The sequence below is a fragment of the Chinchilla lanigera genome, unplaced genomic scaffold (genome assembly GCF_000276665.1).
Source record: "Chinchilla lanigera isolate Chin_1 unplaced genomic scaffold, ChiLan1.0 scaffold00005, whole genome shotgun sequence".
NCBI lineage: Eukaryota > Metazoa > Chordata > Mammalia > Rodentia > Chinchillidae > Chinchilla > Chinchilla lanigera.
The window spans coordinates 5,930,068-5,946,067 of NW_004955406.1; the positions used below are offsets into that span (position 1 = coordinate 5,930,068).

General features: G+C 39.9%; 1 protein-coding gene across 1 annotated transcript in view; it reads right to left on the minus strand.

Annotated features, from left to right (window-relative positions):
• The window catches only part of Pld5 (phospholipase D family, member 5), a 184,316-nt gene that overhangs the window by 119,782 nt on the left and 48,534 nt on the right, over positions 1 to 16,000 (minus strand). Inside the window, exon 2 of the mRNA XM_013520242.1 lies at positions 13,009 to 13,177. Coding sequence (XP_013375696.1) covers positions 13,009 to 13,177 — 169 coding nt within the window. The remainder of the gene's footprint in view (positions 1 to 13,008; positions 13,178 to 16,000) is intronic.

Sequence of the window (16,000 nt, forward strand, 5' to 3'; positions counted from 1 at the left end):
AAGGTGCACATTATAGGAGAGGATCTACCAAGAATCTACTCTGGGCATCCCCAGGGTTCTTAATTGCTCCAAAGGAGCTGAGAACTGGTTCTTGAGTGTTGCGAGAGAATCTTACTCTTTTTAGTATTAAAACATAGCTATAAACACAACACACATACAGTGTACTGTTGTTTTAAAATTTCGTAAGTGGAAGAGAAGATCAAGAAAAAACAGAGGCCTTGAAAAGGCTCCTGAGTAAGGTGATAATGAAAAAAGTTTGAGGGACACTTCCTAGAACCAACTAGACAAATGATTTCAGTAGAAAGATCAAGGGAGGGCTTAAAAGCAGGAGATGGGAAAAGTGGACCATTGTTACACAATGGCACAACTTCTAGAGCAATGATACTGATGAGCTGATAAGCTTCAAATGGCAGAGCAGCTGACGTAGAAAGCAAATGTCAACACAAATGCAATGAAAGCTGTACCCCAGGCCAGGCATAGTGGCACACGCACGTAATCTCAGCAGTCTGCAAAGCTGAGGCACAGAGATTACAAGTAGATTTAGCAAGACCCTATCTCAAAATTGAAAGAAATAAACAATAAAAAGGGCTGAGGATGTAGCTCAGTGCAAAGGATCTGGGTTCAATGCCCAATACTCAAAAAAAAAAAAGAAGGAAAGAAAGAAAAGAGTACCATATATAATACTTCTCTAAATTGGGCAGATTGAAAAGAAAATAAATGAAGATATATGAAAAACAAACAATACTATCATTAAGATTGATTGCATGTATACATTTTTCTATTCCTCATTCTGTATATTAAACCTTCACAGAACAATGTTTAGGAAACATTTGTGGAGGTATGCCCTGTAACTGTCATAAATAAGCCTGAACAAGTTATGACATAGTCTTTATACTTCATTCTCTGCTCGTATCTGACAAAATGAGAATCAGAACTTTAATAAGTAACTCATACATAAATCTAACCTACTTGCAGATCAAACAGCTCACTCTTAGATTACCCTAACATCTACTGGGAAAAGAATAAATGTGTGCATACCTTAGAAAGCTACAAAAAGAATAAATGCATGCATTCTCTAGAAAGCTAGGAATAGGTAAGCTCTTCATAGCAAATCCATGAAATGAAACAGTGTCTATTGTCAGAGAGAAGCTGATAGCCTTAAATGTGAATAGTACTATAAAAGAAAATATTATAGATAGATATATATGAAAATTTAATACAAGATCCCAAAATGTTATGTACAAGATTTTTTTTAGCAGTAATAAAGATAGTGTTTTAATTCAATCTGTAAAGGAAATAGTTTAACCTGGGGCAAATGGAAGGACCCCTTTAGTATACTACCTGTAAAAGTATGTCCTCAGTCAGAATGCATACTAATGCTTCCAAGAAAAATCCAGGTAACTATATGTACAGTCTTAGACCTAGAGAGATCTTAACCAAGTTGTGATAGACCAAAAGATGGTTCCCAAAGATACCAGGTTCTAATCTCTGGAACTTTCCAATGCATTAGCTTATTTGAAAATAGGATCTTTGTAGATGTGATTAAATAAAGGTCTTCTAATTGGTAGACTGTCCTAGGTTATCTGGGGATAATCCCAAATGCAGTCTCCATACCTCGACTTAAATTATTGTAAGACAGAAACAGAAGAGGGATTGATACAACTAAAATAGAAATCAATGTCAACATGGGTCAGAGAGAGATTTGAACATGCTGCCCCAGAAGACGAGGGTGTAGCAGCAAGCCCCAGTGTGGAGCCACCAGAAGCTGAAAGAGGCATGGAATGGATTTTTCTCTATGACGTCTAGAAGTACCACAGTCCTCTGAAACCTTATTTGAAGCCCAGAGAAAACAATTTCAGACTTCTGGCCTCTAGAATTGTGAAAAAAATTTTTTTATTGCTTTAAAATGCAAAGTCTGTGATAATTTGTTACAGTGGCCACACACAACCCATAAAAACCAGTATACACGCTAAATGTGTGGAAGCAACAAAATACAGGCAAAATTTTAAAAATATACACAGCAAATGGCACCACAGAGTTAATGGAAAACAATAAATTTGTGACAAATATTTGTTATGCAAATGAGGGATGAAGCGTTAATAACTACACTCTATAAAATATACTCAAACTTAATAAGGTAAGGTCAATCACCTAAGAAAAGGTTGAGCAAAGTAGGAGAACAGGCAACCAGGTTTCATGTCCAACAGAATGCAGAGTGGATGCTGTGTAATCAGAGGAGGTCTAGAACACACCTTTGCACTCAAAGAGATTGAAAAAAAACAGAGTCTCAACATTTACTTTGTCAGTGATTTAAGGAAAAGATACTCTTTTCCTTAAATACTGTCATACTGTCATACATACATGACAGTAACATAAATACTGATACTGTCAGTGGTTTAAGGAAAAGATACAATGCATTGTTTCCTTCCACCCACATCTTATATCTAAAAATCTGTCCCAAACAAACAGAGGTATAGTCTGTGTGCATGTGTGTGCGTGCATGTGTGCATGTGTGTGTGTGTGCACGTGCACGTGTATGATTATAGGAACTTGGTAAAATGCAGAAAGGTTAATCTTGGATATGTTGATATACTACCTGTGTGTGCTACTGTATAAAATGTATATGTATAAAACTGCTGTGCATTTAAAGCAAGTTTAAATCAAAATAAAAAAGGAAATATGACCAATGAAATATACTAATCATTTGATGATACAGTTGTGAGAAAAAAGATTCAGGATTTATTTTAAGCTACAGTGGTCTTCTGAAGCAATATATTTGCCTTTATTTTTTTTCAAATTTATGACTAAAAAGGTAAGACTATATATATACACAATATATATATATTCTATATATATATCCTCTCATATATATCCTCTCTTTACATATATATATATCCTTATATGTATATACAAATATCCACTCTGAATGTGTGTGTGTATATATATATATATATATATATCCTCTCTGGACCCCCTTCATTAATTTAACCTATTAGTTCAATTAGCTGTAAGCTAGAATTTTTAATTATTTACACAAGTTTTACTAAATTTTTCAATTAGTAAGATACATTTCAAAGATGCGGACAATAATAGATTAGTTAGTGTTAGTTGGTGTCAACTTTTACTCTCAAATGCAGAGGACAGGACCAAGCTTCTTTCACAGCACATTTACTGGTTCTTGATAAGCCTTGATGAGTGTGGGAGATCGTGAGTTGAACAAGAGGATAAATAAGCAAACAGAGCACAGAGTCAAAGTCCAGGGTGGAGGAAGTACCGATCTAGCGGAAAACATAGTGGAGGTCTATCAACCTGTCCTAAAGCACTTGGAAAGCTCTTCAAAGAAGCAAGGAAAGCAAGAACATTCCAGGTGGAGGCCCTGGCTGAGTCCAGAAAGCAGGCAGGCACAAGGCTAGAGAGGTAAGAAGGATGCTGAAGGCTCTTGTCAAACAGATGGAAGAGTTGTGGCCATATCTTGAAAGTAACCCTGGCCTCCGAAGGACGTAATCACATCAGGGTTTGCTCTAGGCCTGGCAGTGTAGCTCAGTGGTATGGCAAGCGTCTTCTGAGCAAGGCCCTGAGTTCAATCTCCAGCACCGCCCCCTCCAATTATTTTGACTCTGAAAGAATACTCTGCCTGCAAGGTGGTGAATGACTGGTACAGGGCTGAATAAGCAATTAGAAGCCTGGCGCACAGTTTCCTGAGACATAATGTGGGCTGAGATAGAATAGTGCCAATGGTAATGCCAAAAATAACTGGAAGGAACCAGGTACTGTACTTGAGAGGTAGCGCTGATGAGTAGGTCTGGGTCTTGAGGGAGACAGTGGAGTTGGGGCTGATGGCCCGATCTCTAGCAGCATTCAGGAACTGCCATTGGGAATACGGACTTCTCCACCCCAAGCCACAAGATGGGGACCCCTGCATCTCTTCTCAAAAGACCTGAGATCATGGCTGAGTCAGAGCTTCAGGAGCTCAGATGGTGCCACAGGCCCTGCTGCTTGGTTGAGAGCGCCTATTTTTTGGCAACGAGTGACAAGGGTTACCCACTTGGTACCAGCAGCGTATGTGCTCTGGAGGCGAGCAGGCTGCCCATCCACTCATTAGCAACAGGCTCCACTGCACTGCGGGACTTAATTATTCAGAACAGTTAATCATCAAGGCCCAGCCTAATGATGGTTATCTCAATTATGTGTCCCCTGCGAAAGAACACAGCCATCCCTGTCAAGGGCAGATGAAGAAAGATGAATAAGCTCATCATGCCAATAATGGTCCAGGAAACAGCAAGGAATTAATATCAGGGACAGCATGTTGCTAACAGGGCTCTAGCAGCTAGAGTCCCACAGAAGCTACTGGGGTGGTTCCAGTGTCCACGCTAGCCACAAGGGGTCAGCAGATGCTGCCTTGGCACTGCCATTTATCTACGTCTGGAAGGCCATGGCATCCCCACCCTTTGCTGCAGAGATGTGACTGGAAACAGTAACACAGCACTTGCCACGCACAGTGGTTCTGCCACAACCACTTGTTCCGAGTGGGGCAGAGGGCTGCACACAGACCAGAGGCAAAATCCTTCAAATCTGCTTTCTGGAGAGACTGTGTGTCCCCAGACTGCTCAGTGTATGCTACATGCTCCCTCAAATCCAGAGTCCTAAGAAAAGCAGCTCAGGCTCATTAGCTTTCCAAATTCACCTCCTGGAACCACTCCACAACTAATGAGCAAAAAAAATTATTTTGCCCAAAACTATTTACTGAAACTGCATTTTTCAGAAAGAGGAAAACAAAGAAGGAACAGTAGCATGTGCTAATAGAAATGGTCACATGAAGCTAAACTGGAGAGTCCATTCCCTTGTACATTATACAGTGAGTGAAAAATTGCTTAGCAGTGTTTCTAGTAAAATGAAACATGCTTATGTTATAATGGGGAGTTCAAAATTAAGATATACATTTCTTCATATAATATGAGTGGATGAACCTAAATTGTGCATGTAATATCAAACTGTCCATGACTTTGTAGGAAATGCAGGATAAAAACAAACAGAGAAAACAAGCATACATGCAAGCAAAATTGAGAAAAAACAATCTGAAACAAGATCATTATTTAAGGCAAGGATTTGGAAAAACTATCTTTAGGTTCATGATTTATTCATGTCTATATGACTAGATTTAAAAGGAATCACAGAGGTTAAAGTTTCGCTAATGATGTTGCTTATGCGTTTGTATCAAAATAATGATTTCCCCTGGTAAGCTATTGGAGAGTAATAACAGTGTAATCAGAATTGCTCAACAGATGGTGAAGCGGGAGCCCGCAGAAGCAGCGCAAATTTATCAGGAAAGAATAGAGCCAGGGAAGAACCCGTACCTACAGGAACCTCCGAGGAGTACTGAGCAGCCAGACCTTCCCAACCTACTCACTGGCTGCCCCTTTCATTCTGCTCCTCTGTTCTTAGAGATGGCTTTTGTGGTCCCCCCTGCTCCCCCTGTACACTCACACTCGGGGCTCTGTAGGGCTGGGCCCATTGCTTAATGGTTTTGTAACCTCAGCAGAGAACACCTTGATAAATGGACACTAAGGCCACAATTGAAATCACGTTGTTGCCACATATCAAATGGGACTATGCTAATTTATAAAGCCGCATTTGCTGAGTGTTGGCTTTGTGCAGTGTGGAAAAGATGCTATTTTGAAACAAAGGGACACCCCTTCCGTAAGGTTCTGCTGGGATTATACTGATGCTGCGCCAGGCTTTCTCCTGAAGTCCTGTTTGGCTCGCTATGGGAAGGCTCAAGAGTCACTTACTGTTGAAAATCAACAAGCTCTCGAGGAGCTGCCTCCTCCTCCCAGGCCACGCACCAGACAATACAGCCGCAAGGACAAACGCGACACAGGCTGGGGCCCAGGGATATGTGGGGTATTCAAATACAAGCTGCTACCCATTTATGTCATCATGGAAAGAACAGATGCAGTAAACAGGATCAAATTGCAGCAGGCAAAATTAGGCTGACAATGGAGTGGGGAAGAGAACCAACCCGACCCTGTCTTGAAACCTGGGAAAGTCAAAAAAATGTTTATTAGATAAGTTGCAATTCTCAATCCTTTTTGCCCAGTGGAATAGTCTAGTCATATTTTACAAGTGTGGAAGCTGGGCTCCCCTCCAAATATTCTGATTTAACAAGCTGGGGTGGGTTCCCCAGGCGATTCTGACTGGCAGTCACAGTAGGAAACTACAGTTATCAGGAGTGTAGGTTGAGAAGCTACCTAAAAATATGTACATTTTTCTTTGTCCTTTCTTCATGAAAATTCTGGAGAAAGATTCAGATTTGTTTTATAGGCAGAATTGTCTGAAACTCATTTCAGAGAAGTTGAAATCTCAGACAGTTTAATGTTATCCCTGCTCTAAGATTCAGAGAGTTGAATGTCTTAAATTTAATATCCTGCATTAGATTAAAAAAATGAAAACATCAACCACCTTTTATGAGTATCTATCTATCTATCTATCATCTATCTATCTATCTATCTATCTATCTATCTATCTATCACCTATCTAGCTTATGGTACTGAAGATTAAACCTAGAGCTTTCACTCTAAACTACATCCCCAGTACTTTTTGCACTTTTTTTTTCTTTTTTTTAGTGCCAGGGATTGAACTCATGACCTTGCGCTTGCTAGGCAGGCGCTTATGCCACTGAGCTATATCTTTAGCCCCCCCTTTTTGTACTTTTTATTTTGAGACAGGGTCTTGCTAAGTCACTAATTTTGCTATGTCACTTGAATTGGTGATCCTCCTACCTCTCAGACTGCTGGGATTACGGGCTTGCATCACCATGCCTGGTTTCCACTTTTTATACTTTTATAAACATTAGTCACATTCCCAAAGCCATATGAGCTAGGCATTACTATGATGTTTTATAGATGAAGAAATTGAGGATCACAGAAGCTTTGACATTTGTTCAATGGGACCACAATTCCTAAACTATTAGCCAAATGTGCCAAACCCTACAGCTATGGTGTGATTGAACTCCTTCAGTGGTCTACATGTTAAAGGCTTGGTCCCCAGGGTGGGGACAGGTGGTAAAAATTTTAAGATGTGTGGCCAGGTGGGAGGTCCTGAGGTCCTGGGCAGTGCACCCTCAAAGGGATTGCAGGGTTTGCGTTTTCCTTTTTTTCTGTACTTCCTGGCTCAGTGGCAAGTACTCTGTTCCCCGGTGCACTTCCACCATGATTGCAACCTGGCTACAGACCCCAAGCTATGGGGCCACTTGATCATGGACTGAGACTTCCCAAACCATGAGCCACATAACCACTTTTCTCTTGGTAAATTAGTTGTCTCAGGTACTTTGTTTAATGCCATGGGTGTGACTCCACATAATTAATACCTATGGTGTCCCACTGTACTATGGGGCTTCTGTATAACTGTCCTAGTTTGCCTTCTTTTTAAATATAAAATCAGGCTTTGAGAGCTTCATATTAAGAAAATAACTTATTCTAAACTGAGCCAATTAACAGAAAAGTATTAGCAAGTACAGTAGTTTTGTTTTCTTTAAATAACATTTTTTTTTTTTTTTTGGTACTGGGAATCGAACTCATGACCTTGTACTTGCCAGGCAGGCGCTTACGCCCCTGAGCTATATCCCTGGCCCCATGTTTTGTTTTTCATTATATCCTCACTTAAAAAAAAAGATAAAACAGACTGTAGTGAATTTGTCATAGTAAAAACCTGTTTAAGCCCTCAGAATATTCATCAAAACAAAAGATAAAACACATTTTCCCACTGTATCAGAACATTCTACCTTTTCTCTCTGCCTATTCCACTCTACAAATTATAATAGGTTCAAAAATTTCACTTAGCTGAATACAGTGGTGCACAACTGTAATTCACTGTGGGAAGCTGAGGCAGGAGGACCACAAGTTTGAGCACAGCTTGGGCAACTTATTGACTTAGGAAGACCTTGTCTTAAAATAAGAACTAAAAACATGGCTAAAGGTATAGCTCAGTGTAAATGGCACTGGGCTCATTCTCAGTTCCACCAGAAACACTTTTTTCTTTACAGGCTCTAGTTTCCACCTTCTCTCCTAACATGCAAAAGAAGACACAGGAAATTCCATGATATTATTTTTCTTGGGTTAAAAAAAACCACTAAGAACCATTTCAATTAAATATTTCAAGACCAGGTCACAAGATTATTGCATATTTTAATCAGACTATTATGTGGGAGGGACATTAGGGAAACAAGATTCTTGTTGATGGATAAATGGATAAAGAAAAGTTGGGGTATGTTTTTGACGTATTTGCATAATGAGATATAATTCAGCCACAAAAAAGCATGAAATCCTGTGTCATCTGTGACAGCACAGACAGATCTGGAGATCCTTACGTTAAGTGAGGCAAACAGAGAAAGACAAGCATTGCATGATCTCATGCATGTGGAATCTAAAAAAGTTGAACTCACAGAAGTTGAAAGAGGAGCAACAGTTACCAGAGACTGAAAAGGATAGGTAGGTAGGTGAGGAGGAGAGCTTGACCAATGGCTATTAATATTGTTTGAATGGAGGAATAAATTCTGGTGTTCTATGGCCCAGCAGGGTGAATATAATTAACAGCAATATATTGTACTTCTAGAAGACTTTGACTGTACTCACCATGAAGAAAGGGCAGTGGAAATGGCTATGCTAATTACTCTTAGTTGATCATTACCCAACATCTCTTTGTGCCTCATAATATGTACAAATAGAATGTGTTCATCAACAAAATCTATGCTATCATAAGCATACAAATTCCAATAAAAACAGAATTCTTCTGGACTCCAGAAACACCATTATGTTGTAAAGTAGATTGTGACTGCTTGCACAATGGGGGAATGAAGAGTCTGCTTCAGGACTTGAAGAGCGATGGAGACCCACATACCTAGGACCGTAGGAATGGGCAAGGAAGGAGGAACGGGCTCCCCCAGCGTCACTGAAGATGGAGGGTAAGAGGTACTGAAATACAGAGACTCACCCTGTGGGCCTCCCCAGGACAGACCAGAAGCATTATAGGCTCCACTGTGAAGTGATGCAATAGAAAATGTTCATAATATCATTTATGAAAAAAATCACAAGGATGGCTTCCAAACAGTCACAGCAGGTAAAGGTTAGGTGAGTTGCATGAGACGAAAGCCCGGGTCTATTTGTTGAACTACACTGACAGCTGGTTAAGAAGAAGGCTGCAAGGAAGGCACCTGTGGGCTCTGAGGCAGCACCTCGAGACCCCAGCCACACGTAGATGCATGCTACACCGTGGCAAGGGGAATCCTGCCAACGGCAAAGGAAGAGGGTTGAATACTGTGGCTCTTCAATTACAAGCAAAAACAGCAAAGAGCAAAACCCCAACCAGCCAACCAACCAACCAACCAATCAACCAAACTCAAGAATGACTCTAGGCTGGAGAAGATCACATTACCTCTGTGTATTTGATTTAAGATATCAGTTATCTACGGGGATATATGTGTATGTCTTGTTCTGTTATTAATCTCGTCAAGTACAGACTGTGGTTGTAAGCTATTTTCTATTGAATGACACTATTCTAAGATAAAATATATCAAAATTTTAGCAGATAACAACTTTTCCAAATGGTGATCAATCAACAAATGGAGAGGTAAAAAGGTGTTCTTAAGTTTGTAAGATTCTTGAGGGTAAGGGACCAGCCCTTTCATATGTTTACCAAAGCTGAAGAGGGTCCCTGCCTCACCAAGGACAGAGGAAATGCTTCTCAGTGTGTGCTTTAAGCAAGAACGGAGGAACAGCTGGGTGAGAGTCAGACTGTGTGTGTATGTGGGTGTCTCAGTGTGTGCACATAATAGAGATTTGTAACTAATACACCAAATGAAAGCCAGAATTCCACACAGAATGATAACTAGCCCAGTCCTCCTTATCTGCCCTGAATCTCATTGCTGAAGAAATTCCAGTTGCCTTTTAATTGTACATGGTAGCCACCTGTTATGGTTTAGCTCTAGACTGTCTCCCAGAGCCTCTGCTCTCAGAGGTGGGGCTTTTCCAGAGGGCAGTATAGCTGACCTGCTGTTAGGAGGGTGGGGACTGGTAGGAAGAGGCAGGTCCCCGGGCTGTGATCTGAGAAGGTAGGTAGCTTTCCTTCCCTGGCTCCTTCCTTGTTTCTCTGCTTCCTGGTTGCCTTACTGTGAGCACATGTCCTCAAGCCAGGCCCTTTAACTATGCCTTTTCTGCCTTGGAATTGGTGGACCACAGACTGTAACCATGAGCCCAAATAAACCTCTTTTCCTTTAAGGTTTTGTATTGGGTAATGTGTCTCAGCAACAAGAAAGTGACGGAGACATCAGTCCAGGGGTAGCATAGTTTAAAGTCCCTAAGAAGAGCTCACTGTTAGAGTTGCAGTGTGTACACAGACATGTGAATGTGAATGACAGCAGTACTCATGGTAATAATATTTGTATAAACATTGAAATGCTCATTTCTACACTATATTACGACATATCAGGTAATTTAATTTACACAGCATCTAGGTTCCTAATTTTGATGATGAAGAAATTGAAGTACAGAGTGTTCAGCATCTTGTTCAAGGTCATATAGCCAATAAAGTGATAAAAGAAATTGAAATGACTATCCTAGTTGATTTCTACCATCTTTCTAAGATCTGCTGGCCACTGACTGTATCGAGAGAGGACCTGGGCTTTTACTTTCCAAAACCACCTCCTCAATCTCTGAGCTTTCATACACGCTATTAATGAACTTGAACAAATCTTGTTCAATTTAAAAAATCATAATGTTTCAAAATCAAACAACTGTGATATATCATCAATTGGCAATTATGGCTCACTGAGAGGCTGGTATCTAATTGATTTCACACAAATATATCTCTTCACGATTCAGTTGTTATAGCTCATTAATTATCTTATTTGGTTCCATACAGTGAACTTACAAAGAATGGGATATTTTTGCTCAAGGAATCAGGTAGTTCTCCCAATAAAATTTCTGCAGTCACACTGCCTGGTTTTTTCTGACTAGTTCTGATTTAATAAATTCCTATCACTCTATCTCACAAATTAGCAATCCAAATGTCTTACAAATTTCAATATTTTATTGGCTAAATTCATTATCCTGCCAGAAAGAAACAAAAACCCTTTGCCTGACCATGTGTTTTCATTAGACTATAAAATATGGTTACCGTGGAACTTAGACCCCGCTGACCCAGTGCATGGCTGTGGTATAGTGCAAGGGCCCCATCCTGTTTCTGTTAGCACAGAAAGAAACGGACACAAAGAGATTAGCAACGCCCAGGGAGGCTGGAGAGACAAAATGGGTTTTTCAGGTGGGAATCAAAACAGCAATCCTTTGGAGACACAGATAAAAAAATGCAATTTAATCAATGTGCCTGTTTCCATGCAAACAAAAGAAAAGCGCAGGCATTCATCATTTCGTTTAATAACAACCATCACAGCCCTGTGAAATTGCTACTCATTCTGAGAAGATGGATAGCATGTGCTGTATCTGTCTGCATCTGTTTTCTGCTGAGCTGAGCCTGCCTGCCGCTAGCTCCACCGTTTCCTGGTGCATTTTGCTTACTGCCGCATTATAATAAATCGGCGGGCTGCTATGGGTTGTAGTTCCTGTGTATCTATGTGTCATTTATGGTTTCATTTAGGACTTTTCAGGTAAATGCAATGTTTGACTATTCTCCCTAAATAAAAGATATTTTCTTTAAAAAAGAAATATGTCTCCATATAGATACACTTACTATACATATAAAGAGAGAGAATAAATTGTGAACCTCAGTAAAAAGAATTAAGGTGTATTATGCACATGTACCAACCCCCCACGATGAAAGTAATTATTATGTACTGCAAACATGTACCAAGAAAAATTTACAAAATTAAAAAAACTGTAAATCTGAGCAAATGTTTATTATCACACATTTGTGAATAAAGCAGAACATCTTAAAGACAACTTAACTTAGGCTCACTTGAGTAATAAGGGAGTGAACTTGTTCCTTGCACTTTTGTGTGTGATAAGCCAATCAGTAATGATCTCTCAGTATTTGTAAGGTCTTGGTAAAAATGAAAGTGTACCGACAAGTCCAATCTCTGCCACTCAAAGTTTGATCTGTAGGGTAAGCCTGGAACTTCCTTTTTCACTGGGAAAGTAAAATCAGGTAAAAATGTAAATCAAATGCACTTTCAACTAGTTCCTTCTTTTGGTGCTGGGAGCCACGAGTAAAACTTGGTAGCCTGAAGAGAAAAGGCCTTGGAGGCCTTGAACTGCATCCACAGAGACAAAACCGATTCTATCCTTGATTCGTAGAGGACATTTACATATGGGCCAGTGGTGACATGCTTGAATAGGGTAACTCAGTGCAGACTATCATGGTTGTATTAATGTAAAAAAAGATACATCAAGAACAATCAGGATCACTTTCTTATACCCAAAAGATTTAATTTAGAAATCACCCAAGTCAGGTAGTTTTCTAAAGGGTGTTCTCTGTAATGAGCACGTTTCCTTTTCCTACTCACCCAGATACAACAGAGGCAAAGATCAACAGCTGCCCTAGGAAGTTTGACTCATACTATGTTTAAAAAGTTGGCTCTGGGGCCTAAAGGGGAATCATAACACAAACTGACCAAATGTACATTGCAGTAAGCCGTTTACAGAATAAGAACCGCACATATGTAGGCTGTGCAAAGTGTAACTCTGGGCCTCGCTGTTGACAGGAACTATGGTGTGAATGGCGCCCCGCAAAGTCCTGCAGCACAGGGATGCTGTAGAGACAGTCTATCACAGACAAGGAGATGAGCTATGGTTTTGCCCTTGAAATCCTGGGGTGCTGGTAGGAGCCGAGTGACATATGCTTCACAACGGCACATGCACATAAATGCAGTGATGTACATGTACTCTGGGTGAAGGTGGAATCTAAAAAGTGAGCTGCACCAGGGGAGTGGAAGACAAGAATATTAACAAGTGTAAAATGCACATATGTAAAATCGTCACACACACAGAGGATGGAGCTTACCTGACATGCTGATGGATGAGTGTGGTTGAGATCCCAATGGGAAGACACTATGTCAACAGACTTTTTGGCCATGTTGAGTAAATTCATCCAGCCTTGGAAAAGTGGTAAGTGGAATGGCGCATTTTCTGAATAGTTAAGGCCTTCAGGAATATTTTCCACCAGGGCAATTCTTAGAAAAGATTTTGAAAAAAACAAACAAAAGCAAGTCAAATTTGAAGCCATTCATCTTTCTTTATATATGCATACAGCGTCCTCTGGACAATATTTTTTAATCCTTCTGAATGTATACTTTGCTCATAATTTACATTTTTTCCACCAAAGCCCTCTTATGCTTCCCCTATGCTAATCTGTGTTCTGAGAGGTCGTGTTATTTTTTCTGTAGTTAACAGTTATTTTTCAGAGAAATCATAATGCACACCCCCAATTTCCAGTTTCAAACTAGCCTTGAAAAAAATCCAGAGCTTCCTAAACGATCATCTTATTCTAGCAATTCTAGTACTATATTCCTGATTTGTCCCTGTGGCAATGCAACTATAAGGAACTCAATTCTTGCGTGCTGCTTCTGCAAGCTCCTTGAGACCAAGAGTGAGTTTTGCACATCTTCAGTTCCTGGTATCATGCTCAGCACACGTTATAATTCAATAGTGATCATTATTGCTTAACACTTCTGCTGATGCTTCTTAGCCTAAGATGTAAAGTGATACTAAGAGGAAAGTAATAAAAACTGTGTGATGCATGGTTTTCTGCAAATCAGGCAATAAAGGATATATAAAATGATAGTAAGAATCAAGTCTTAAATAACATACAGTTAGCAACACCATGGCAAATTTGTTTTCTCTTTGCATTTTTTTTAATATCTTGGCAATACAACCACTGTGACTACTTCCTCTTGGTATAGTACCTGAGGCTGCTTTTTTTTTCCCCCCACTTGAGTTAGGTGGCACATAACTTCTTAATAAAAGAATGAATAAATATTTTCTAGTTTAGCAAATTCTAGATTTTTTTTTGCAATCTCTCCTGTAATTCTTGACAGAGAAACCCCAAACTTTTATGAAGATCCCTGTTAACTGCTTCCAGAACAGAGGTCTGTTTTATTCGCAGTTGCATACCCACAGTTAGACACACAGTTGGGGCTGAGGGAGTAGCTTAGTGGCAGAGCACATGCTTAGCATGTGTGGGGCCCTCAGTGCTATGCCCAGCACCGCATACAAGATCAAAATAACAGAAAAAGCCTAACAAGACAATAGGAAAATAACAGTAGTTAATACATTAGATGTTGTTATTTTTAAAGTAGTTACTCAGAATACAAGCTATGAGCACAAAAATTCTCTAAATGATATTAGCAATACCTTTCTTTTCAATGAACTAAGAGATACTAGTAGTATAACTATCTTATGTTTTTTGTTTTACTTTTTTCCATAAGATTCTCTAATTGGAGCTAACACACACACAATGAATTTTTTTATTCAGTACAGAATTCAGCTCTTCTCAACAAGATTGTTAACTGTTATGCTTTTGAGACTTGTTTTATTTAATAAGCATCAGAAACAAAAACAATACTATTAATAAGATGTTCTTTTGTATTTGATAAACCTAGAATATTCCAGCCAGAATGGGGTTCCAGTGTATGGAGCAGAGATATTCACCATTTTGGGATCCAATCACCCACTACCACCAGCAGACTCATTTAACATTGGTTGCTCCCTCATGAGGACAGGACAAGGAAATCACCATACACAATTGAGAAATGATTACAAAAATGTCCCTGGTCCTCAGGAATTTATGACATAGTGGGTCAGCCTGCCTCATACATTCTTATTCAAACAGGAAGCAGACTCTAGTAAGTGGTGAAACTACGGTAAGAAGTTTAACTAAATGGATACTTGGAATATGGGCAGAAAGAAAACAAAATCAATACTGAATGGGAATAGCTAGAATTGGAGGAATCTGGACCTGAAATGAACCTCCAAAATAGATTTTTTTTTAATGCGAGTAAGCTGGAAGAAAAAGATGTTCTAGGTAGACAGAGGAGTTACATTTACTATTTGTGAATTGGAAGCCAAGGGGTGAGTGAGGTAGGAGAGTTATGGTAAGGACTGGCATGGTGGAGCAAACAGGCAGCACGCACTGAGCCAACACCACAGAGGCTGTGACCAGGGAAGAAGAGTCTTAATTTTGATGCATTTGGTGTAGCTAAGTGTGTTTCCAGGGATAACTCCCGCAGCACACCTGGATACTGCTGGAATGATGCAGAGAGAAACCAGAAGATGACAGGTCTGTAAGCAGTGGAGGCTGTTGAAATAGTTCTGGAAAGAAAAACAAGGAGTTTTGAATTGGCTCACTGGGTGTAAGAAGAGGCAAACAATGGAATTTTTAGAGTCAAATCTCGAAGATGTACTGGTTTGATGGGTGTGAGGAGCAGGTGAAGGAGAAATAGTGCTGACTCAGCTTTTCATGCAGTCAACACGCTGCCTCTGAGCTGGGTTCCAGCACCACTTCCAGGGGTCTCGTAACCTGGACGCCTGTCTGCTTCAAACCATTTTCCATCATAGTTGGGTTAATCGTTAAAACATGTAAACCCAAGCACTCTTCCTAATTAACCTTCCTCTTACTTCCCTACTTGCCCCAGGATGCTGTTGTCCTCAGTCCATGCTAACAGGGGTGGAAAGTATTTGCGAGTCTTACCTGCTTTTTTGTAACTTTACTGGACTCAAACTCTCTCTGAGTTTTACACAATGGGTGCACTGGACGTTTTTTTCTGCCTTCTCTGCTATTCCTTGTAGACTTTGGCATTTCAACTGTATTGTCCCAACCCTAGGTTCTACACTGGTCATTGAGGTTTCTCTCAGCAAATCTTTAAAATTCTCATTTAAATGACTTCTTCTGTTGGTTTTCCTTATGTCCCCAAGGTAGATGACAGCCTCTTATTATCAACTCACATGGTGACTTACACTTTCCTTTCATTGTACTTAGAACTCCTAAAATCACTTGT